This window comes from Thamnophis elegans, chromosome 3, assembly GCF_009769535.1.
Source record: "Thamnophis elegans isolate rThaEle1 chromosome 3, rThaEle1.pri, whole genome shotgun sequence".
Taxonomy (NCBI): Eukaryota; Metazoa; Chordata; class Lepidosauria; order Squamata; family Colubridae; genus Thamnophis; species Thamnophis elegans.
The window spans coordinates 26,138,137-26,165,390 of NC_045543.1; the positions used below are offsets into that span (position 1 = coordinate 26,138,137).

At 35.0% G+C, this 27,254-nt stretch overlaps 1 protein-coding gene across 4 annotated transcripts in view; it reads right to left on the reverse strand.

The window, feature by feature from the left end:
• The window catches only part of MEIS1 (Meis homeobox 1), a 178,554-nt gene that overhangs the window by 23,885 nt on the left and 127,415 nt on the right, over positions 1–27,254 (reverse strand). For all 4 annotated transcript variants that reach the window (XM_032213339.1, XM_032213338.1, XM_032213341.1 and 1 more), the window contains exon 9: positions 14,728–14,804. In XM_032213339.1, the coding sequence (XP_032069230.1) occupies positions 14,728–14,804 (77 nt within the window). The remainder of the gene's footprint in view (positions 1–14,727; positions 14,805–27,254) is intronic.

Below are 27,254 nucleotides of genomic sequence, written 5' to 3' on the forward strand. Positions count from 1 at the left end.
GCTCGACCAGGGAAGGGGGATACAAACAAGAATTTAAAACAACATAAAAAACAATGCATGATTAAAACACAACAGTCATACCAATTCGAGACGGGGGCAACAATTCTTTAGCCCCAGGCCTGTTGGAACAGCCAGGTTTTAAGGGCTTTGCGGAAGGCCTGGAGGGTGGTGAGGGTTCGAATCTCCATGGGGAGTTCGTTCCAGAGGGTCGGAGCAACCACAGAGAAGGCTCTCCTCCGGGTGGTCGCCAGTCGACACTGGCCGGCGGATGGAATTCGGAGGAGGCCTAATCTGTGGGATCTGATCGGTCTAGTGGAGGTAATTGGCAGCAGGCGGTCTCTCAAGTACCCAGGTCCAATACCATGAAGAGCTTTATAAGTGATGACTAGCGCCTTGAAGCGTATCCGGAGACCAATAGGCAGCCAGTGCAGCTCGCGGAGGATAGGTGTTACGTGGGTGAACCGAGGCGCACCCACGATCGCTCGCGCGGCTGCATTCTGGACAAGCTGAAGTCGCCGAATGCTCTTCAAGGGCTGCCCCATGTAGAGCACGTTGCAGTAGTCCAGATATTACTATGCCATTCATCCATATCATACTTTAACATAAGGGAGTGGAATTTGAAAGGTTTCATAATTCCTTCAAAAACCTGTAGGATTATCAATAATGACTAGACAACTCTGACCCATTGGGTCAACTTTTGAGAGAAAGGTAGTGGTCTGGTGTGATCAAGAGGCAAAGCAAGATAGAAAATAACCAAGGAGAGAAGCAATCTAGAACTAAGAAGAAAATTCCTCATGGTGAGAACAATCAATCAATGGAATAGTTTGCCTTCAGAAGTTGTGGGCATTCCATTACTGAGGCTTAAAAAAACACTGGGACAACCATTTGTCTGAAATGGCTTAGGGTCTCCTGCTTGAGGGGGAATGGACTAAAAGGCCACCAAGGTCCCTTCCAATACTGTTATTCTGTTAAATGTGAGTAGATAAGAAGATAGCAACTAGCTATGTTTCCTACAAACTCAACTGTTATTGTTTTATTAAGCTATGTATCTTCTTTTTTTAAGCATAGATATATGAAGAGAGTTTATTTTTAATCTTGAAATTGATTTCCCACTGCTGTCTCCTTTGGCTTTTAAGTGCCCTAATTTTGTCCATACTAACTGGTTCAAGCTTAGCAAATCTTTTCATGCTGTCAAAAGATTATGATGTTCAAAATAGCATACAAAAGTCATATGGACAAAATCTGAATGTCACAAATAAGATTAGAGCTAAGTAGAATCAGTTTTGTTTCCCAGCCCAATTCAGATGTCATGTAAAACGCTGAAATGTGAATATGTAAAATATAAAACATGGCTTACAATTCTATGTATATAATAATCAGACCTATTCTTTGGAATTATTGGTGTGCTTTCATCCTCAAAACTATTAGCACTAAGCTTGTATATAATAAATGTGAACACAAAGGGTAGTTGTAACCATGGTTTATCATTTAAAATATTTGAAATACTTAAAATTTACTAGTGTTAACATTTCCAGATTATAGTTTGCCTGTCTGTTGCAAACATCCGTTTATGAACCCCTCAACTAGTGGAATTCTGGCTGGTGATTTGTTAATTCAATGAACAAAGAAAACCATAATTAAGTTTCCTGAACCATAAACTTAACCCTAAGCCTGTTAAGTTTCTGAAACTGTGAAAGATTTCATTCAGTAATGAGTAAATATAATCAGGCAAAGTATATTTCATTTAATAGTTAAGTGATATTAGTTTTAATTCAGAAAACTAGTAGTATTTTTGTTTCCTGTTAAAAAAAATCCATTCCCCTTTCTTTTACAAATGATCCACTGAATAAAGATATAAAATATACTTTTTACAAGAATTTTCTTCCTATTTATCTCTACATAAAAAGAACACTTTTATTCAGCAATATTTGCCTTATGTTTAATTATCAGGCTGACTTTTTAACAATGCAGTGTAGAGTTTCTTTTATGCAGGTTCAGATTCTTCCATGTTATGAGAGAGAAAATGAAGCTCTGATGGAACAGTTCCTAATTTGTTGGCAATTTAGTTCTCTGGGTCTAATCATTAAACATGGAATTAAACTTCTTTAAGGACAAAATATCTTCCAACAAAGGGCTCCTAAATCTATTCAAAAATAGATCAAGTCCTGGGCCTCCAAACAAATTCCAGGTCTGTTTTTGATAAACCTTGATATCCTTTTGTAAAGGTTCATTTTGCATTTCCTAAAAACAAAATTTATGAGATAGCTTGTGTATCAGCTGCACAATATAAGTATATCAGTAGTTTACTGTAATTACCATACTTTTATTAATCTTTTATTGTCTGTACACACACATTTTGTATCTTGGATTTCAGCTAAAGCAATTGGAATGAAAAATATATTTTGAAACAAGTACACAACTGTAGAAAATTTTTAAAAAGGTAATATGATAGTTATGTTACTAGAGTTTATAACTTTCTCTAGGTAACAGGAGATGAAATGAGATAAAAAGCTAAAGGAGACAAAGAGTGAGTTATATTCCATTCTTCTCTGCCATCAGCCCCATTCCCTAAATCTGCTTTCCAGGATCTCAAATACAAGCAGGGGTGGGTGGGACTGGACTCATGAAGATGCTTCAGAAATGCAAGAAGAAAACCGATTGTGCAAGTCAGCAGACAAAATCTTGAATATAGCCCAATGAATCTGGTCCCACATTGAAATCTTTACATTTTTGCTAATCTTACCATTGGCATAAGTATCTATGTATGTGCTGCAGATACACTTATTTAAAATATGGGACATTTTTTTATTCAAGGGAGTTGTATTTTGTTTGTAAATTGAAATTAATTCCACTGCAGCTCTAACAAGGTGGTAGAAATATAAGTAGGTAAACACACTGCTCTCCTATTGCCTCTTGCCCAAGCATTGCTAGGATTAGAAGGGGCTAAAGATGTTATTACACAGTGGATTTGGGACACTGAATATCAGAATGTCTGATAAGTCATTAACTCAAAGATTTATTCACCTCTCAAAGACTCCCACAACTGATTGCCAGAAGTTTACTTGTACTCATTTATCCTAAGCACCAATGATCTCCCCATAGCCTTTCCAAAGGACAATTATCTTCCTGTCTCAGCACCCTTGAAGATTAATTCCATGCAACTCAAAAGAGATTAAGTTAATTGCATGTATTTTTTGATGTTGAGAATTTTATTCCATTCTAGTGCTAAGGTTAATTCAGAATGTACTAAAAAACAAAACAAAAAAAACAGGCCACCCAGATGAATTTTTAACTCAATATTTATTAGTTGATAGCTACCCTAAAGTTCCTTGTTTTCCTCTTGAGTTTTAGGCACAAGGATTCATTTTATTCATAATCCTTGAGAACAAATTTAAATTAGCTATGTGAATTTTAGAGTTAAATGTTTAGATGTCAGCATCTATTGATTGTTTTATATTTAGAAATTATTTTTATTAATTCATGCTTCCTATCGATTTTTATTTTGTGCTCTGAAAGAAGACCATAACTAATATTTCCATCTAATTACCTTGCTCACCACTTATGGTCAGGATCCTCGTGTCCCTACATGATTTCCTCTTTATAACAGAGATTTAACACCATAGGAATTTTGTTCCTGCTATTATCCACCAATCCAAATTAATTATTAAATATGAAAATAGTAATATTACACAACTCAAAAAAGATCAGGCAGGTAAATTCTGAGCTAGATAGAGAATGCCTTATAATCATCTATGATTATAATCATCTTATTGGGGTAAAACATTGAAAATGGCCTTTTCATTTTTTAAAAGTAAAGTTTATCTCAACTCTCAACTAAACACCTTCAGTGTATTTAAAAGCCTTGTTTTGTCTGCAGTTTATTTTGTCCTATTCGCACTGCATGTCTCCCGTTCTCTCATTTACTGCTTCCTGTCTGTATATGTGAAAACAGCCATGGATATCTGTCTTAAGTAAATTATTTCTTGATAAACAAGATATCTCACATTTTTTGCCAGCTATTATTAACCAGATTTACAAGTATTATTTCTTTGGACTCACTGTCATGTTTCAAAGAACTCAGCAGTGGTTTTCACACATTATATTTACTTTTCTTAATCTTTCCTTTATTGCATTCATTTTAAAAGGTTTAAAAAATAATAATATTGGGTATTGGATGTTACCATAAGCATGTCTCTTGTCTAACTCAGCCTTCTCAAATCCATTGGAACTTCTCTGAAAATTACCAGCTAACTGCACTGAATCTTGGGATTTAAAAAAAATCAACAAAAGCTGCATTGTTTCATTGTTAAGAGGTGATACTCAGACAGTTCGGACTGGTGAACTGGTAGTGGAAATCCCTGGCTCTATATCATCCTATTTGGCATGTTTTCAAGCCAAAGCACATGCGCAGAAGGCCAATCACATGCACGGACAGGGCACATGCGCTCACATTTGCAAACAGGTAGGGAAAATAAGTGCTTGTATGAGAGTTGATTGATAGTGAGATGGGGAGCAGATAAGTGTGATACATAAATAACTAACTAATGTCACCAATGCCTTCCAGAAGCATGGGAATTTCAGCTTTGAGAATTCCAACCAGCAGTCAAGCAAGCAGGGAGGTAAGAAAGCTTGAATTGCAGCCTGTCTTGAAGGTACCAGGTTAAGGTTGGTTTATAAACTTATCTTCAGCAACAAATTAGTCATAGGAAAGATAATTCCAAAACAAAACATATATCACAGTACAGTTGCTTTTCAAGTTATGGCTTCTTCTTGGAAGGTATACATTAACTTTTCTAATAATAATTTAATATGGTTCTCAAGGAGTTTTATTATTATACATCCAAAACAGTTTTGATTGATTTTAAAGATTTTTTTAGGGTTTATATTATTCAATTAATTTTAGAGTCTATCCAAACTCTAGACGAGTCTCTTAGCTTTAACCTTCCATACTATATTATCCGCTGACCTGCTATGCAGTGCAAGATGAGATCAGAGCTAAAGGTTTCTCTGTAGTGGCCCCAACATTGTAAGTATTTTCCTCTGCTGTAGTTTTTGCACTCTGACCACTCTTTAAATACAATTTGAAAATCTAAAATTAAAAGCTGGCACTTTCTTTTCTTCAATCGTAGTTAAGAATAATACTATTTAAAGAATAAAATGTGCATTGTCAGACTAAGAAAGTAGTGGAACATTCCTCTTCTAAAAAATGGGAAGGGTGCGTGTTACTTTTTTTTTTTTATGATTTTGCAACAGCTTACGGTAGTTCCATTTGGAAAGGAGCCAATGATAGTGTTTTGCCTAGTCTGGTAGATGTCCTTATAGGGTTACAAAATAGATTCCAGCTAACTTTTGAACTTAATGCTGCACTCTGCCAGGGGGAGCAGGTTGAAGTACTTTGCCTACCAAGGCACGCCCTAGCTGCAGGATCTCAGAGCATCTTCTCTTGTTTCAGAAGAGCAACACTCTGTCTCAGCAGAGCTCTCTAGTGTGCATTCATTCATTTTCATGGGGAGAAAGGGGATGACCCAATAAGGTCAGAAGACTGCAAATCATTGGGAAATTGTTGGGGGCAGCATCTAGAAGTCCTCTCCTGCCCATGTGCAAAATGCTGGATGGCACAGAAAGGTTGGGTTTACCAAGCAAGGTATTTATCTTGGATAATGAACTTTGACCTTTTGTGATGGATTGTGTTTGTGAAGAGAGAAGTGTGTGATGGACTACAGTGAAAAGGCAGTTTCCCTGGAACTGGGAACTCATTCCAAGGGTGTGTGTGTATGAGAGAGAGAGAGGGAGGGAGGAAGGGATGGAGGGAGGGAGGGAGAAAAGGTCAGAGGCTGGATGCAAGACAGAGGAAATACATTAAAATAACCATTCCCTAGAAAGGTGATGGCTAACCTATGGCACGTGTGACAAAAGTGGCATGCAGAGCCATCTCTCTGGGCATGACAGCCATCACCCATTGCTCTTCCGGGTTCTGGCACACACATGTGCACCAGACAGCTGATCTTCACACGCACAGGAGCACCAGAAACTGGGAGAGCAGCTCTTCTGGTTTCTGGTGCTCCCACCATGCACACGCATGCTCCCGTTTCAGCACTCAGTGCCAAAAAGGTTCATCAACACTGCAGTGGTGGATTCCTACCAATTCGAACCGGTTCTCCGGGTGGCGCCATAGGTGGCGCCATCTTGTTTTTTGCTTCTGTGCATGCGCAGAACAATTTTTATTGCACTGCACATGCATGCACAGCGCACCCATGAGCAAACTGGCAGTAGTGCCTGGCGGAACCCACCCCAGCAACACTGCCCTAGAACCTCCCAGTATATATCTTTTAGGGTTAGAGTAGTAAAGACTTAATAGGGCAATAGGTTGGTATGAGCAAATAAAGTACTGAACTTTGGCTGGAGTGTATGTCATTCTTGGTCTGGGCCTGACAATTTGTGAGACATATACTAGTGAAACTGTACATGATTGAGAGGTGTTTGATCACATTGGATAACAAAAAATAAATTCCAAAACCTGTTACTGTTACATACTGTATTGATTGGCTGGTTTTAACTAAAAGTTTTATATTAACTAATAGTTATAGATTCTCATAGGTTGGTCTTACCAGGAGTCTGTGCATAAGGAGCCTTGGTGGCACAGTGGTTAGAGTGCAGTACTGCAGACTAATTCTGCTGCCTGTCAGCTGCCTGCAATTTGGCAGTTCAAATCCCACCAGACCTGGCCTTTCATCCTTCCAAGGTTAGTAAAATGTGGACTCAAATTGTTAGGGGCAATATGCTGACTCTGTAAATCACTTAGAGAGGGCTATAAAGCACTGTAAAGTGGTATATAAATCTAAGTGCTTTTGCTATAAGTACATGAATAAATAAATAGTTATTTCTGCTGATCAGTTTGTTCTAGTTAAATATAAAGAAATGGCACAGATGTAAAAAAAATACAGACATAAACCTTAATAGTTAAACATGGAAGATGAAAAGCATGAAATAATTATTAAAACAGCTACGGGATAGCTATTTTCAACTGCTGTTAAATTAGCATTTACAGGATCAATTCAACAGACCTATTTTGAATGGGCACAATCCAAATAAACTTTTACTTATTTTAAGTGTGTAATTAAGTTTCCCACAATATTAAATAGAAGATAAAAAAACACTTCACTTTTTCATTTCATAATAGCCCTCTTTTAATGTTATAATATGCATTCTCAAAGAGCAACACCTATCTGGAATAATAAATTGTAAACAGAACTCATTACAATTATATTGGACAAATGCCTAAACATTAGAAGACCAGGATAAAAATAAACCCTTTCCATAAATTTGGATTTTGTTTGACCAAACTGACATACATGATGTTACCCATGCCTTTTATGCTATTGCACATTATTTTCGCTATCTGGGTTTTTTCTTTTTGTTTTTTGTGTGTTTGTTGTTTTCCCTTGCCTTTTTTGTCTTTTTACTATCTTGGGCAAACAGCCTATAGCTAAATCTTTAAACAGCTCCTCTAAAGACATTATTAAATCATGCCTGAGCATAGGATAAAAGGAAAACTCTCCCTTGAAACATGATGATCCCTGATTGATTTTAGATCATTTACATTGGATAATTTGGGAAGGTTTAAAATTTACAGCCAAGTGCTTGCATTTATTGTAACTCTGATTGCTCATAAAAGTATTTGGAAATGCTTGGAAATGATTTGCAACCCCACATCTAAGCACTTAAAAATGGTAAATAAAATCCCAAATAACCAGCCCCCAATAGATAAAATCCACTGCTATCCATGTCCATTGAAGAAACATAGTGATATATACATATTTTCAGCTCTGAGTAAGCCTCCCCTAGAGCCTTGTGCTTTCAGTAAAGCTCCTAAAATTTTCAGAGTTATAATCCCAATACGTAGGTGTTCTGCAGCGGAAGAGGAAAACCTGCCCTAACTCTCTCAACTACTTTAAAATAAGCAAGGGCTTTATTTCCAAATTGATACTGCAGTGATTATATCAATTTCCTTTCTAATGATTCCGGTCACCAGGCATAAACAATGCAATGTAATCCAGAGAGTTTGGAGTGCCTTTGGCCTCTCATTTAGAGGAACACAAATTTCATTTGCAATTTCCCAAAGCTGCTTCCTTGGACACTGAGACCACAGGATTGTGCCATTGGACAGAAAGCGTAAGAATTTACAGGTGGGAAAAAGATTGTGAGAAACCAACTAAATGATCTACTTGCCCTGAATGCATTTGTATTAAATTTTTAATAATAAGCTATTCACTTCCTTTAAATACAGCACAATTGTTTAACGTCTTAATGGGAAAAAGGGGTTGACTGTACATAGAACTATAGTTTGAGGAGATATTTTTTAATGTATAACTCTTTCTGAGTCCCTTAATTACTGAGGTTTTCACCACTTGGAAAAGAACCATTATTTAGACCAGGGATCGACAACCTTAAACACTCAAAGACCCACAAAAATCCTAACCGGAAGCCCCCCCCATTCAATTCTGGAGCCAACCGGAAGTCTGTTTCCCCCACCATAGTGTCTCCTCCTATTGCGGCATCATTTTTCCTCTACCTGTCCTAACCGAAAGCCCTATCAATTGTGGAGCCGGCCAGCGACAGAGAGCCGCAGCAGAGAGATGAAAAAGCCACATGCGGCTCCAGAGCCGCGGGTTGCTGACCACTGATTTAGACCTACACTGCTAGGCCTTTTTCTATGCTCCTGCATATAAAGTAATGTAGAGAATGGACAATTGTTCATCCTGTTATGAGGTGGACTGAACAACAGAAGATAACACTGTATGGAAAGCAATAGTAGCAGTGGGAGAGAGGAATAAGAGATAAGAGTATCATCTCATACATACCTCCTTCTCCTTCACAACTGAACAAATCGATAACTTTTCATAAAAGTTGTCTACAATATCAATCTGATGAATGCCTAAATTTGTTAACCCAATTTAAGAGTGTGTAACAAAAACTTTGTTGAAATGCAAGTAGTGTTTGATTGGAAACTACCAAAAGACCTGCTGTTTTTCATTTTCTATATTCTTGAGCAGAGTGGCTACACATTTTTTTTTAATTATAAGAAATATATTTGCATACAGAAAAGAATCCATGATTTTTATCATCTTTTTGAGGTAATCTGTGCTTTGTCATATATTTTATCTTAATTATTATGTGTCTACCTGCAGATGTCATGGAGTTCATTAGAAGCTTAAACTGTCCTTCCGTATTTATTCCGTTCCTTCACATTAGAAATCATCAAATATGGAATGATTTCTCTTCTAAAATCTAGAAGTTCTTACTTTGAAGAAGTAAGAAGCCTATCAAATATTCAAAGTAAGAACTTCTAGATTACTTTGAATATTTTGATAGACTTCATGGAACACTATCTGACCCTGTGTTGTAGTGTACATGTTACGTTAGATGGAAAGAAGAGAGAGAGACAGAGACAGAGAGAGATTATCCCATTTCCCATGACAGCTCGCTCCTCACTAATGCCACTAGGTGGGCTTTAGAAAAACAATTTCAACCTCAAGGACAAGGAAAAAAAGCAGATCAAAGTTGAGCTAAATTAGAGAAAGTAAAAGCACAGTGGAGAGGGAGGAGCATGGAAAATACTGACCAGCAATCCACAGGTCAGCCCAGCAAAAAAACAAATGTGGTAGAAATCTGAGTATCAAATAATCATGCAAGTCTTTTCGTCTATTTGGATATAACAATGATCAACTAGTTATCACACTACTTCTCATAAGAGCACTGCTTTAAAAGAGGGGCAGCCACCCTTCTCAATAAGCGAGAGCATATGGAATGTTGAAACAATCTCATTAGCACTCTCACAAAAATGGCTATATTAATAAAAGTATTTAAGTCACAAAATACCTGATACAAAGAAAGGAAACAGGAGGATGTTCCCTATTACTTCCTCTTTTTCAGATGCTTCCCAATTACTACTACATGCTTCAGAGGTTGATCATAGAGTCAAAATCTTCTAAATCCTAATGTTTGCATTACAAACTTTTACTGTTATTTGAATTTTTATGTCTGATTCAGAGCTTAGAAGCATTTGTTTTCTCATTGGAAATATTTGGTAAAAATTACAAATTTATCTCCAGCTATAATGTTATAATATTCCAGTGTTTTGCTGATTTAAAATAATTGAAGCATCTTGTGATCTTAAGGTATATGCTCAAAAAACAACCTGAAAGAAAATCACCCTATACAAATAACTGTTAAGTTAAATTTGATATATATCAAAATAAATAATTTAAGGTATTTTCAGAAAGCATTCTGATTTTTTTCCTCTTTCAGAAGGCCAGCAAATCCAATATATTTTTATTAAAATATACTCTCAAGTCACGAGCTTTTGTTTTTCAAGTAAATTTCATGTTTTCATGTATTCACACATGCCATACTGCAATCATTCATTCATGTTATGTTAGAACTGATCTACATCCAAGCTGCCATTCAAACTTAATTTAATCTCTGCAACATTTACTAACTTATCAGACTAAGAATGTTCATGGTTGTTAATAAGTTTTGAAAGATTTAAACAAAGACAAAAATTCCAGAGAATTGCAGTCGAATCATATATGTGTCAACTAAACAAGGTAAAACTAGCCTATAGATTAGATTTTTGTTGTAGAAAAAAGAATAATTGTACAGTTCTCTACAATATAGCCATTAATTACTTTGTCTGAAATAAATTATGTTAACTACTTGGAAATATTTTCCAAAGAACAGGCAAAAAGGACCTATTCCAGCCAATTGTGGAATTCCAAAAATTTTACTACAGTTTCTGTGGGCGTGGCTTGATGGGCGTGGCAGGTGTGGTAGGAGAAGGATACTGTAAAGTCTCCATTCCCTTCCTACTCCAGAGGAAGGTTACTGCAAAATCTCCATTTCCTCCCAATCAGCTGGGACTCAGGAGGCAGAGAATAAATGGAGGCAGGATCAGCCAGAGGTGGTATTTACCAGTTCTCCAAACTACTCAAAATTTCTGCTACCAGTTCTCCAGAACTTGTCAGAACCTGCTGAATGCCACCTCTGATCCCAGCTCAGTGGAAAGACAGCTGAAGAACAATCCAAAAATCTGGTACAAGGCAAACCTGTGATTACCAATAGGTGCTACTACTAATTTGAGATAGCTGCCTTGGGCAAGTCAATAACTTGAGCTTAATTCTTCATTCTCCTATTGTAGAATATATAACTGGCACCATTACAAATTGATGACTTAGAATTTGTGTTAGAGCTATGTAAAGTATTTGAAAGAGGTGGAAATCTCACACAACTTTTTCACACATTGTTCCAGGCTGTCTGAATGTACATGCACAGAAAGGGCTCCACTTGTGCTAACACGTTTTGCAAGCACATCTTTTGGATGCATTATACAGTCCTAATTTGCATAGTGCTTTAAAAATTTGTAGGAGTTGTAAACTTCATTTTAGTTAACTACTTTCTAGTTTATTGCTTTAAATTTTATCTTGTCAACTATTTCATAAGATGCTATAAAAATATTTTAAATTAATTTAACAGAGGATTTAATGTATAATGTAATATAATCCAACCTCCAAGGTAAAGCTATTCTATATGATCCTGCCAAATTGCATTGGGAAGGCTAAAGTTGAGAGGAATGGCTTGCTTAAGGCCACCTTAATTGTTTGATGTCAGAGAAAAGATTCATACCTTGAACAATGAGGAGCTATAGTCACAGTGTACATAATTGTTCATGAAACATTATCTCTGCATTGGCTTGTTTTAGCATAGCATCCAAAGTCCGGGAGTTCCAGTTTAAGTTGTATAGGTGCTGACAGTGAAGCTCATTTCTATTTCTCTCTCAAGTGCCTTGCTCTTGAAAGTAGAGGCTAATCTAGGGCCACTCCAAGACATTTTGCTGCCTGAAGCAAAATCTAAAATGCCCTCACCCTCACCAAAACTTTTCGTGGAGAAGTCATCCAGCTTGGCAGCTGAATTTTAATTCAATGCTGGCTGTTTCTATTTCATTTGCATGTGGCAGAATAGTTCAGATGATACAGGGCAGGCAGTCCAGTGCATGTATAGCTTTGTCTATCTCCAATACCTTCTGGGCTTTTAATTTGGATATGCAAAGCAATCACGTAGTCACTCTGCCTAATGATAGGGCGGCTCTTGTCTAACCCCTGCCTTGGGAAACAGGATGTTCCTATACAAAGAGAAGTGCCCTAATACTTGACCAAGGGCTTATGCCAAATGCCACAATTTGTTTTAGAATTTCAGCTTAGGATATTCAGCTGCTCAGGAGTCAGATTTTTTTAAAAAAAAATATCCGAGACCAGATGCATCACACAGTCTTTCTATTTGCACAGCACTATTTAGAAATACTCTGAATTCATTAAAATGAAGTATTTAGGAAGCTATCATAAACCACATTGTTTTCCCTTAGGATATTACATGTTAGTCATACCCAGCATAATTGTTGATAGAATATTATCTAGGTTTCAAATCTATCCTTGAAGGCTAGAATAATTCACAAGCTTATAATAACATACAATATAGTTTATATATTTCTAGCCAATCCTGACTCAGGGAATATGACCTATTCACTTCAAGGGATCTGAGTTTTTCAAACAGTGCTAGAAAATAAAGCAGTACAAGCCCTAACAAAAACTGTCTTCTAAATTCCTGCTCTAACCAACATGCCTCGTCTCATTTGAACTCTGATGAACTCCGCAATCTTTTCCCCCTTTATTTCTTGGCCATTCTATTTTAATTTGGCTCTTAATCCCTTTTAATGCGACTCTTAAATAACTCATGTTTTAACATTTTGTTTTCGGTTATTAAACCCCACCCTTTAAGAAAACATTTAACGGGTTATTTACATAGATAATACTAAAGAAGAAATATTAAAATAAATGCACTGAATTGCAACAACATTACAGCCGATGATATAGAAGTAGAACAAAAATGAAACCAAATACAAAATTCTGATTATTCAATGTAACCTAAGGGCTATATTTTAAAACTCTCTTTCACAATATTTCCTAGAATTTATTACTAAATTAAGATTGCTAGTAGAAGACTAGAGATACCCAGATAGAGATACAACAGTGCATTACAAATGTCCAAATGTATTCTTCTCTTTATATAGAAGCAGACAACACTATGATAACCTCATCAGAAACTTTTGTCTAAGTTTTTACCAATGCATGGCTGCAATATGTTATAATTTGACCGCAAAGACCAATTTCAGTAAACTTTGTAAGTAGTAGCATTACAGATTTGCAAAATTGCATACCTATTTTAAGGATCCAACAAAGCAAGATACAGACATACAAGCCAGGCATGTTATTACAATAAATCTGCATCAAATGTGCTTTTATAGTCTGATGTCCTTATTAGTGATTAACACATAATTATTTATTATTTGGTACATTGCATTCAAAAAAATAAGTGTAAAACAACGCACAAAGCATTCTCTGATCTCATTGTTCAACATATTTAAAAGGCTACAGAAAATTGATCTCCTATGTCTGCTGTAAGGTCACACCAATTGATAACCTTTACAAGCTCTGATTATATGAGCCTGTCTGTGTCTTACAGATAGCACTTTGTGAATTAATCCTCTGAAGGCAAATATATTGTAAGTAGCTTGTTATCTCCAAAGTACTAAATTGAAGAATACATGGGATTATATTGACAGAAATTACATTTTCTATAATAAGAGTTTAATATATCTGAAGCCCTCTCTTTGGTCTCTAGTCATTCTGTCTGTGAAAAGCTGGTTAATGCAGGTGCAATAAAGCATCAAAACCAAATTTATTCACCAAAATGGATTACCCTTGTAATCAAAGTCTCAGCATTATTAATCTCTGACACTTTTGGAATAATAAAAAAAGAGAAAAAAATTGTCTAGATCTTTTTCACATCACACTTGGAGCTTGCCTTGGCCATTTCCTGAATATTACTTCAAAGATGATAAGATTTCCATATCGTAAACACTAATCTAAAATTATTGGGACAATTAATTAGATTCACTTAATTTTACACAGCATTAGATTTCAATATAATTTAAATGCTGTTTCAGTGTGAAGCCTGCATTTCATATAAATAACAAATGTAACACACTAAATTGTTTTTTTAACTGCATTTTCCCCCTATTAAGAGCTATACTATTAGAAACAACAAAAACTTAATATATTTTAAGAAGTTTTATTTTCCCTCTTAAACCAAGATTTGGACATTTATATTTCTGCTTGTTTTTTTTGCTAATTAGCTTATTAGTAATTATGTTAACCAGTTTTCTACCTCATGGCTTGAGAGACATTAAAAAGATTTAGACCACTCTATGTTCAACTGCAGCAATTCTGAATAACATTGCATGCAAAGGTACACTAAAATGAGTATGAAATAACTATAACAATGGTCAATTCATTCGTAATTTCCTAGCTGTTGAGAAATTGATTTCCTGAAAGGTGGTCAAAAACAAATCCATTCTACCTAATCACCATGCAGACACTTACAAAAAGAAACCTAACTATTTCCACTGTTGTGTAAAAGCCAATAGCCATAACACAAGGAGAACAAAATCACTGGCTCCATTAGCTGAAAGCATTTTCTAGGCTAATGCTGGATTTGCCTAAACTAAGAAAGAAAGTTACTAAAAGGTGGACCATCATAATGCAAACCATTAGCTGCAAGTTGCCAGAGGCTGTAATTCTGATACTGGGTAAATACTGAAGTATAATTACTTACCAATTGTTCACTTGAAGTATTGTCAACCCCGTGTCTTGTGCCAACTGCTTTTTCTGTTCTTCTGAAGGATAAGGGTGCTGTAGGACAAGTAAATATATATAAGTATCTCTACCTATGTATCTATAGTGTGGGTGTTTATTAAACAGTTTTATTAGCCATTTTCTTGAATCATAAAAACGTAGTATCTATAATTAAAGATGAAAATGCTGAGGTGTGTCACTCTCATAATTATTAATGGACTACTACATCATATAATTAATGGCAGTAAAAGACAAGTCAATTATAATGATTAGCGAAGTGTAGAAAGAACCGCCTGAGATACAAGTACTTTGATACTAAATGAAGACAATTGTTGTGCTAGAACTAAATTTTTAACTCTTCTTTAAACGAGTCATGCCTACTGTCATTTTCCGCATCTTGAATAAATAACTTCTTTCATATTCATGTTTTATGCTGATGTTTAGCATATTTCTTTCTTGAATCCATTTTTTGTTCTAATGATTCAATCCAGCTGTCTAACTTTTGCTTCAAATCAGTGATTGTATATACTGCTCAGAATTCAATTCTGTTAAGATTAAGGAATACAAATAACACATCAGAAATTCCACTAATTTCAGCACTGTTTAGGAAGACTCTTTCTTGCTTTTCCATAGCTTCATGTTGCATGTTTGTATGCATTCATTATATGCTGATATATTAATATAATTTACAGTGAAATTGTAAACATTTGAAGACAGATCTCAGAGGCAATACTGTTTTCAGCTAAATATTAGCCTAATTTGAAGTTCCCCTTTCAATGAAAAAATACCACCCATTGTTGGCATTGCTACAATCATAATTCAAAAAGTTAAAGGTTTTTAGTTCTAAAAAAAAAAGACTGAATGCTTTCTTTACATTTTCTCCTTAAAAATTATAAAAATCATAACCACATCAATATTTTAAAATTTGCCTTAATACATAAATATTGTGGCAAATACATTGATAAGTTGTCCAGGTTGTAATAATCACTGCAGAATCATTTTTGTCAATATTCTAAGGTTATCTAGATTTATATAGCGATAAAAGGGTTATTTTAATACTCTTATGAAGGATTTCATCATTTTTAAAAACATACACATAACAACAAAAAAAAGAAACATTAGCTGACAGATCAATGATCCACAATGATTTTTATTTTTATTTCCAAGAGTATTCCAAATTCTGAAAACTTATATTGTTAGTTGAAAGCCGACTCTTGGGTCAGTAACAATGGCCAGAAAGCTGTTGTTGAGCTCAACATTTCAGCTTTCCAGCACTGAAACAAAAAAGTCTGTAACAGGTAATAAAGGAAAACTTAAGCACTATTGTAGCTTGACATTTTAAGGTGAACTGCTGTGCATACATTTACATAAAGAGAAGCTTATATGGTTTATTTTAGAGAAATGGTAAAAGAAAATAAACATTGGAGATGTCTTACTATGCCTTACATACAGTTCAATGATAAATGAGTTTCCGATATAAGTGTTGCCAGTTTCTTACATTCACAGTACTGATCATTGTCTTTGGCTTTGTTAGTATAAACCTTTGGCAGGCCCTAATGTAAAGTTTCACATTTTTAAAACAATACCCATCAATACAATCGGCTCTTCCTCCCCAAAGGTAACATGGGATGGGAGGGATTCATTATGCAAGAAAAAAATGAAGTAAATTATCCCTCTAGGTTGGTTGTGACTTCCAACATTTATCTGGAAATGTTGATCATGTGATATCCGAAATACCTAGCACTTAGCACTTGCAAGTTATTTGTCAAGCCCGATTGTCAACACTCACTTTTTCTAGTAGTACTTATCAGTTCAGTTCTAAACTAGGAATGGGCAAATTGCAATGATCTGGAACTCACTAGTTTTGGGGAACCAAGATTCATTGTACGGAAACTATGTTATGCACATAGATACAGGATTCCATGTGTTTTGAGAGGAGGCATATTCTGTTTTGTTTTTGAACTGTACTTATCTATTTCAAGGCTTACAATTCTTACTTTGTAAGCACTGCTTACATCAAGATGATGGAAATCTATACAACCTGTACTCAGAAATCATGAATGTAGGGACCTTGGGTCACTCCATTCCCTAGGAACCTATGTTGCTCATTCATGCTTTACAAAGTTTGTTATACTGGATTAATGGCCCTAGCTTTTGATATTATCAAACTATACTATCACTGAAGAATGGTTGCATGTCTAGTCTAGAGAAAAGAAGGACTAGGGGTGACTAGACTGTTCCAATATTTGAGGAACTGTCACAAAGAAGAGGGGATCAACCTATTTTCCAAAGCAGAAGGCAAGATAAGATGTTTGGAAACTAACCAAAGAGAGAGGCAACTGCGAACTAAGGAGAAATTTCCTGACAATGAGAACAATAAACCAATGGAATAGCTTGTCTTCAGAAGTTGTGGCAGCTCCATCACTGGAGGCTTTTAAAAAGTGATTGGACAGTCAATTATCTGAAATGGTATAGTTTGGGCCATGAGCTGGACTAGAACAGGGGTTGCCAACCTTTTCCCAACCTCAGGGACCACTAAATTCATAATTTTAAATCCCGTGGACCAGTAATATAAATTTTTTAAAAATATAAATAGTACTTAGTGCAATATAAAAATGCAAATACTTTTTCTGTGGACTACCAAAATTTTCTCATGGACCACCAGTGGTCCACAAACCACTGGTTGGTGACCGCTGGACTAGAAGACCTTCAATGTCTCTTCCAACTCCCGTATTCCATTCTGTTTTGTTCACTGGGCTCATTTGATCATTTTCGGTAGTAATGCAATTATTCTTAAAATTGAGATTATATTCTCAAATTGTTTTGGAGAGCTTGCAGTCAGATTAATGGGGCTTTATTTATTTAGACATAACTGCCGCTTAATCTAATATTCAAAAGTATTTTCTTTCTCATATTGCTTTACCACCTTGCAACAGATCCAGTTTTGCATATCTCAGCAAGCTATGCCTAATTCCATGCAGGAAGCAAGAATTTCCAAGGCAGCCTCAAGCTACTGAGACTGAGAAATCTGTCTCCATGAAGCAATTTTCAATTGTTCTGGATCTTTTTGAAATAGACGCAAGAACAGATTAAAATTAGCCATCCGAATAATATGATGATTGTAAATAAAACACATGCATACACAGCCACATGCCTGAGTATACTAAAATATTAGAACAAAATTATTTCAAATTGTGCTATGTTTTCAGTCATCTGATTCTTCTTTCATATTCCTCTTCCCTCCCCTCCCCCACTGTCTGGTTATTGGCTTAACATCAATGTTCAGTTTCATGAAAAAACTGTAATTGCAATAATCACATGAAAGCCATTATTTCATGGAGATAATCTCTCCCAGGGGGAAAAAAATCGTAATGAGGCTGGTTCTTTAAAAAAAAATCCAAAATGTTTCATATGCTTGAAACATTAATTTTTATTATACAATTATTGTAAGGAAGTAAGAATTCTTCCTTCTACATTGCAAGAAGGGCACTAAATAGACCAAGAATGAACATGCCATAGGCTAGGCCATGTTAAAAACATTCAAAGCATTGTTGGTTTCTCATCCTTGAGGCGAGAAAGGCACATGCTACAGGATACAGGAGATACGGAGCAGCAGCATAAGAATGGGTGATATTCCAGATAACTACTATTTTAACATTAAAACGGGAAATTCATTATGCAGAGTGGGATTTAATCTATCAGTCATTCCTACTTTGCACTATCATCTGGTTGTTGTTGTTATTGTTTCAAAATGAGGGAATCCTATTTAAAATCAGTCAATTATTAACATCCCACTGGTTTTAGCTAAGAAGCATACTTATCACCGAGATCACTTTGAGATATCAAAGGAGATTTGGCCACTGTTCAATAAACACTGACTTGAGATCTTTACTTTTGATGTGTACATTAGCCTCATACCATTATCTCTTAAAAGCTTAATTATTTGCACACAATTGATCAAGATGGAACTTGAGAAAGGATTCACTCAAGTCTCTGGGAGAGCTGCAACACATTAGAAGAGAAAACAAAATCACATTTAGATTTTAAAATAAGAATTAGTGATTAGAACCATATATAAAGCAGAGCAGTAGCCAGAGCTATTCTTTCTGGAATGTTTTTTTACATTTGAATTGCATTAACACAAAAGCTATAAAACACTGATTATGTATGGTCAGATTTATGCTCCCTTCCCAGAATCAATCCAACATGTATCTCCCTTAAAATAAGGCATATTGAAGGAACCATGTATGTATGTATGTTTGTATATGTGTGTGTGTGTGTTTGTGTGTGTATATATAGTAAAAGTAAAGGTTCCCTCGCACATATGTGCTAGTCGTTCATTGCTCATCTCTGTTTCAAAGCCAAAGAGCCAGCGCTGTCCGAAGATGTCTCTGTGGTCATGTGGCCAGCATGACTAAATGCTGAAGGCACAGGGAACGCTGTTACCTTCCCACTAAAGGTGGTTCCTATTTTTCTACTTGCATTTTAAAATGCTTTCAAACTGCTAGGTTGGCAGAAGCTGGGGCAGAAGTAACATGAGCTCACTCCGTTATGTGGCACTAGGGATTGGAACCGCTGAACTGCTGACCTTCTAATCGACAAGCTCAGCATCTTAGCCACTAAGCCACCATGTCGTCTGTCTGTCTGTCTGTCTGTCTGTCTGTCTGTCCGTCCGTCCGTCCGTCCGTCCGTCCATCGATCTATCTATCTATCTATCTATCTATCTATCTATCTATCTATCTATCTATCTATCTATCTATCTATCTATCTATCTATCTATACAAATGTGTGTGTATATGTTTCAAACTGAGCAAATTCAGTTGAAGCTTCACAACAGAATTCTGATAGCAGTGACTTTTATGAATTTATTATTTATTCAACAATGTATCAAGTATGACTTTCCTAACATTCGTTAAGATTAAATCAGAAGTTATTTCATACTATTTCAAAATCATCATCATCATTTTAGACATGGTCTATCTGCTGCAGGATGAAAGCCTCTTCTTCTGTATGTTTCCAGCCAATATGGTCCTGAGCTTTCTTTTGCCAATTGGGCCCAGAATACCTGCTGATGTTGTCACTCCATCTTGTTTTAGGCATCTTTTGAGGACATTTTCTATATATGGATTCCATTCTATGACTGCCTTAGTCATACAAATACATTTCAGAATACATTGTACATTGACACATTTAAGGAAACAAGAATGGCTGATTCCAAGTGACTTGGAGGGGAGTTTTGGCAAATGAAAGTCATCTCTGGGAAAATCACAGCAAAGCCCAAGGAATCAGTCGGTTCCTTGGAACCTCTTCAGATAAGAACAGGATGAGAGATTGCCCACATATGGCTGCTTCTCATGAAGAGACTACAGAACAGTAGTTTTCAGTCGGTTTGAGCACCAGGAGATGAAGAGATCAGTTACCTTGCTCACAAGTGCAGCAGAGCCCTTTAAAGAACACTAAATTCACAAGCCTTGTTTTCTAATTACTTTTGGAAATCACTTCTATTAGCCACCTTCAGAATGACATGTTTTAAATGTCATCAGGGTGAGCTTATCTTCAACTCCAACCAAAAGGAAAATAATTACAACCTTACAAACCTGAAGAATTTTAAATAAACAGCAAAAAGGAAAATAATATTTTGATCTAAGAAAGTTACAAGTGAATTAAAAGTCCAGATAGATTTGGAATATTGACTTTTACTATAAATTTGTGGAAATAACTGAAGAGCTTCTCATGGGAAGCAGACTTGTTCTGGATAATTTTGCTGTTGTGTTTTTTATCAGGGCCACCTGATCTACCCAAATATGGTACAGAGCATACTACTTCTGCTTTCATCTTTTAGCCCCAATCTAGGAGCTTTCACAGGCAGTCACTTTCACAACAAACTATTTTTGTGTTAAATTTATATTTACTGACAAAGAAATAAAGGGAGACTAGTATAGATCTATTTCAAGCTATTTACTTTTGTAAGTTATTACAAAGATAAGGAACTTTATGATTTTAGAAACTGAACATTAAAGGGGTTTAAAGCATCTAAACAGAAGGAAAAAATAGAAAAATGTTCTTCATGTTAGTTAATATTGGGACTTCTTAAATGTCCCAATACATTATAACATCAGAAATATTAAAGGAGATATTTGAAGAATGAAGCAGAAGATAGTAACCGCAATATCAACAGTGTTGGTGATGATACCTATTTTTATGAATAAACTAGACTGGTAATTAAGAAGTTACAGATGTAAACCAAATTTTATATGAAAAAACAGTGAAAGTATCAAAAGTACAAGTAAAATGACAGGCCAAGATAATGATAGGGAAAGCAATGCCTGATATAGAAAAGAAACTGGCTTCAGTTTTAAAAATGAAAAAGAAGATGCAAATGTCAAATAAGGAGAATGAAATTATTGGGTTTACAAAAGAAGTTTGTTGAAGAAACCTGTGTGAAGGGATAAAGAATTGAAGAGAAATTGAATCCTACAACAATATTTGGAGATTAAGACTGTTAGAAGTAAAAAGAAGGAACATAATGTTAGTTTATTTGATCAAGATTAAAAAAAGCTTCTTCTTTTTTGGACAAAGTTATGACAAAGTTGTTTAAGGACTTTTTGCTGATACCAAGATTAAAAAGTTGACTTTTACTGGATCTGCTTCTAGATAAAGAATGAGATAGGAGAGAAAGAGATATTTGTTTGCAGTATGTAATTTATAAGGGAGAGATTAACTTTTATTAAATTCATTTAAATTTGTGATGAAGGTTGGAAGTCACTTCTTTATATATTTCTTTTCTTTTTCTTTCTTTTTATACTGCACTTTTGTTGCTTTTTTCTATTCTGTTATCTTTCTGTAAGTTTAGTTTGTGTTGTAATCAATACTCTTAATAGAAATTAGATTAAAAAAAGAGTATGACTGATCCCCTTCTTAGAGTAATAACAACAGAACCTCTTGCGGCACCTTAAAAACATTATTTTAAAACCTTCTGTGGATCACAGTCCTCTCAGAACAAAGTAAACAAATGAACAATTGAAATGGTACCTTGCCACCCAGTTCCAGAAGGTTTCTGCTTGAGTCTCACATGGTTTTAACTATTATACACTTTCCTTAAAAGGATCACATTTGTAATTTAGAGGTGCTCATTGATCCATCTTTGTTGTAGAAGCACAAGTGACCTCTGTAACCTGGAAGCCTTTTACAAGGTTAGATATCTCAACAGAGATAATCTTGTTTCAGATATCCTTGCCCTGGTGACCCTCTTTGGTGTACTGTAATGTATTGTATCTACTATTGGCCTGTTGATGGGGTTGTAGAAATTGAAATCTAGGGGGGCGCGGGAAATCCAAGATACCTAAGAGTGGTAATCTAACACAGAATAAGCAGGGATGTCCTTTTCCTCCATGTTCAACTGAAGGATCTGGCTATGACCAGAGTTAAACCTTATTAATACTAGCTTGCCAACTACGGGCCTTTCCCAAAAGTTTCCAGAATTCAACCCCAAGAAATCTTAATGTTAATAACGTCCTTAAATTTATATAATCTAGTCCAAGATCATATCCATATGACTAGAAAGGTAGATCCTTTGCAATTGCATGTGGAATACTAAATTACACATTCTACCATTCTAAATTATCTTCTTTAAAATTCTAATTCCACTATTCCATTATAACAGAGACTTGCTTTCTTGGCCAAGATATAAAATAAAACAGGAGAAAATAACAGCAAGTGTCATGAATTAGTAAGTTATATTTTTAAAAGATAGAAAATTACAATGAAAAGCATGAACTAGTTATTGAAAATGCTGCCAACATTCACTGAATTTGTGCTAGCTTTTAATAAAAACAAAGGTTTTGCCTTGTTTGAAATAAACCAAATGTACCCATAAAAGTTGGCTTGAGATAAATTTAAATATATAATCAAGATGTTGTATCCTTTATGGTTATTTGATTTCATTCTCTGTTGTATCCCAAATATGACTTTAACATCTAACACGTGAAGTGTGTGTGTGTGGGGGGGAGGGTTATATTGAATTTTGTGCAATTTTTTGTCTTGCTTTAATATTGCTGCATCACTTGTTATGCACAGATTAACTGACTAGCTGTTCATTTAAATAATTCATATGTTAGGGATACACTGTGATGTTGGGGTGTACATGTTAGTTGCAAAACATTATTTCAAAAATGAATGGAACTTCCAACTGTGCTAAAAACTTTTTTTTTTTTTTTGCTATTGAGCAAAGCTAGTAATACTATTGTGTCATGTTTTGCTTCTGGAATATTTAACTCATGAAAATTATGTTCATTATAATACATTCATGAAGACTTTTTTGTTTTAAATCATAATGCTTTCTTATTCTTTTTTTCAACTTCATGAATTACTTTTACTGTTTGAATGAACCTTTTTTGTGTTCTGACTGCATATTATCAAAGAGACATTTTGTGCCTCTCATTTGCATTAAAAAAGCAGGGCACAGTATAGTCTAAGAACATAGCTTGAATTTATAGTAGTTGAGTCCTTGCCTCCTGATACAAAGGCAAACCAAAAAGGACAACTAAGGTGTCTCCTAAAATTCTTTCAAAGATTATAAACTAAATCACAAGATTTCTGCCTGCTTTCTTATTTCACACTTAGTAGTATTTGGATGGAAAATTAAAAGAGAAAAAAGAACCAAGCAACAGCTTTTGTTTTTCTTTTTACCCACTTACAGAAAAATATACAGAGAATATTTTGCATTCTGTTAAAATTGGTTAAGAAAATAAAAGTTTAATTTTGCTTTCTCTACAAAAACTAAAAACTGAAAACCTTTAAAGAAAAGTAGTGATAAAATGTCCTTTTACAGATAGGAAAAATATATGATAAATAATTTAATACTTTGTGGAAGCAACTCTAAAGTGACTTATCCTTTCCATCTTTCTCTTAAACAAAAATATATCTGTGAATACGTCGCTGTGTTGATATGCATATGTTTCTGTGTTTGTATCTACAATATACGTGTGTCTGTTTGCATGTGCATATGTGTCTGTGCCTGTGTACATGTCTGTTACACTGAAATAAACCAAGCATATTAATTGTGATTTGGGCAAAATATATTAACATGAAATATATTTTTAACTCTAGCTCAGCGCCTAAGGAGTTCACAGGCATATCTGTGTAATTTTTTATTTTTATTTTTGGCAACAATGTGGAAGTAATTTGATACTGCTTTCCAGCACATATTTTTGTCATTCCTTCTACGCCAGGAGATTTCTATTCACATACTAATATGACCCTACCCTGCTCAGGTTTTTTTGAAATCAGTCAAGGTTGCTACTAATCGGTTGATAAAATAATGAACTTCCTCAATTCTGTCAATATCTTACTGATTATATTTATATTCTGCATCTCTATGGAAAAGAAATGAAAGGTGCTCTAATAATTAAACCCCCCTACTATTAAAGAACCATCAGCCTGCACCTAGTGAACAAGAAAAGCCTATTGCTTACACACAAAAGAGGTTAAATATAATCGGCACCAACACAGCAATTAAATCAGCTTGGTAGAAAGTAAGGAAGGGCTCAATGCAACAGTGAACCAAAACTGTGTCCGGGAAATACCAAATGTTTATAAAAAGCATATTAAAATAATTGAATGCTGGGACAAGGCAAACATCTTTAATGATAGCTTTCCCTGAATCCCATGCTATAAGTCAACGTTCTCTGCTCCATAGGCAGTGAATTGCCCTTTTCTATGCACACATGTTCACTCATACACAAACCTTTTTGGACTCCAGTTCTTATGTGACAAAGGAAGTGCTCATCTGTTGGGAACTCACTGTATCCAAACACAAAGAAATGCACATTTCTCTCAATTACTGTGCTCTTTACACTTTTGTACATCTTATTCCAAATATGCCTCAACAGATGGCAGCACCTTGCTGACCTCTTCTCCAACCAGAGGCTACTTAGATGGGCCTGGGAAAACATTATTTGAGGAACACCAAAGGAATTTCAGAGCTATAGTTAGACAGGAAGACTGAACAAAACATTCAACAGCAAACCACTTCACTTATTTTACCAACAGAAGAGTATGAAGTTTCCACAAAAACATCAAGAATCAAGTACAAGTCAACTGTGCAGGTAAAGGTGTCAAGGTACTAACCAGGAGACTGGAAGCTAAGACATTTGAAGAATGCTTGCAGGAACTTTGTATATCTAGTTTAATGAAAAGAAGGATTTGGGGGCATGTAGCAGTTTTCCAAAATCTAAGGGGTTGCCACAAAGAAGAGAGGGTCAACCTATTCTCCAAATCATCTGACGATAGGACAAGAAGCAATAAATGAAAACTAATCAAGCCTAAATTCTCAAATGTGATGTTCATTGAATGAAAACTAATCAAGGATAGAACCAACCTAGAAATAAGGAGAAATTTCTTGACAGAGAGAACAATTAATCAATGGAACAGCTTAACTTTGGAAGTTGTGGGTGCTTCATCACTGGAGACTTTTAAATAAATTGGACATTTGTGTGAAATAGATAGGGTCTCATATTGAGTATGGGGTTAGACTGGAAGACCTCCAAGGATCCTTCCCATTCTATTATTCCGTAACTACTTATACAATGTTTGCAACATGCTAGCAACATGTTTCTCAGTAATTTCTATCATGTATGGAACACATCACTAAAAAAAATTTCTATTTCCAAATTATGTTAGCATAAATTCTCAAATGAGATGTTTGTTAGCCCATGCTCTTTTTCCATATGTTATTTTCATGGTTTGTCATGATATATGCTTCCAGAATGTTGAAACAGATCCCTAAACTACAGCCACTTTTAATACCTTTAGGAAGGATTTTAAAATATATTACAATCTGCTTTATAATGGAAGAAAGTGATCATAGCCTGTGCAATATTATAAAATCTGATCTTAACCAAGCAGGTAATATGTAGAGTTTCAAATGTTTTATTATTTATGGATGTTTTTATTAATTTGAATTGTCTTATATGTTAAGTATGCTAGGGCATGAAATTCCATGTATCTTAATTAGTTTTGCTCTTTTAGTGATTGCAAATTACTTTTTATTAGATTGTTCTTTTGTAATTTTACTATGTAAAGATTTGTAATTATTAGTTGCCTTTTCCATTTTGATGTTTTAATTGTGTCTTAAATTGGTTATTACATACTGCACTGAAGGAACTCAGTAAGACATGGAAAGAATTACAGCAATACCCTGTGTCATAATTTGGAAAGGGAAACTTTATTAAATAACTTAATTCTTTCCCATCAGTGTTCCACAAGAGCAACAGAAAACTTTATCCATCTTTTAAGGTGTTCATATAGTTAAAACAGTTATTCCTGATTAATTATAATTGCTTTGCTACATGTTAGGCATATTTTTAATAAATAGGATTCCTTGGCTGTTTTGGAATGCCCTACTTTTAACTTCTGTTAAAAAATGATACATGTTATTGAAAGGGAACAAGATTAGGAACAAGGAAGGAGTAGATCAGATACTTGTTCCTCCTCTACTCATTTTCCCCAACTTTTTTAAAAAAATAGTTCAAAACTTAATTAAGCTGATATTAGTTAATTCTAGAGTGAGTTGCAAAAAAATTTCTGAATGTAGTAATGGTGTAAAATGGCTAGGAAAACCATTTGGTCCTATTCCATAATTACAGGGAGAATGTTGAAGAGACTAAGGAAGTGGTGATCCATGATAAATATTTTACCATCTAACAATGTTTAGCAGATGCCTATAGCTGGCTACTGTAGTAGTGACAGATTAGAGACCCTGTCTCTGTATGCCTCCCAAGATGAAGTCTTGGAGATGTTGGTTTGGCAATCTGGCAATAGCAAGACTTTATTACAATGGAAATTTGCTATTCATGATACTGCTGATTAACAAGAGCAGTTGTGATAATATTAAAATCATTCCACTGTACTTACAACTACACATTGAAAGGATGGCACAAAAACCACAAAAGGCAACAAGCTTTTTAAAAAAAAAATGAGAATAGAATTCTTACATTATTTAAATGAAGTAAAAAGCTTATTAAAAGTGCATTAATAATAGCACTATTCCAACATATTCAATACATAAATTAGAGGTGGGTGTATCATTGAAGAACTAAACTTTTAAATTGCTTCTCAGAGAAAGTTAATGGGTTCAAAGGGGTTACAATTTAGTTGATTTTTTTTTCAAACTTACAGTTGTTCTTAGGTTTCATCTTTCACTATCTAGAATAAAAGTATCCCTTGCTTTTAAGAGTAAGGATGAATTTTCTGAGACCTCAAGTTGCAAATTGGTGATAGAAATTTGAAAACAAATTCCACAAAATGTGGCTTATAGCTTTTTTTAAGGCATAGTGTAAAACATGCAATACTTTTGACTTCCAGTTTTACCAAAGTTCACAGAATTCTATTGCTGCTTTTTAAAATTAAATTTGTTCAACTCTATTTTAATTATCTATGTGTGTGTGTGCATGCATGTGCAGCCCATCTAGTAAATATAAGAAGGGAAAAACATAGCTTGAAAAATGG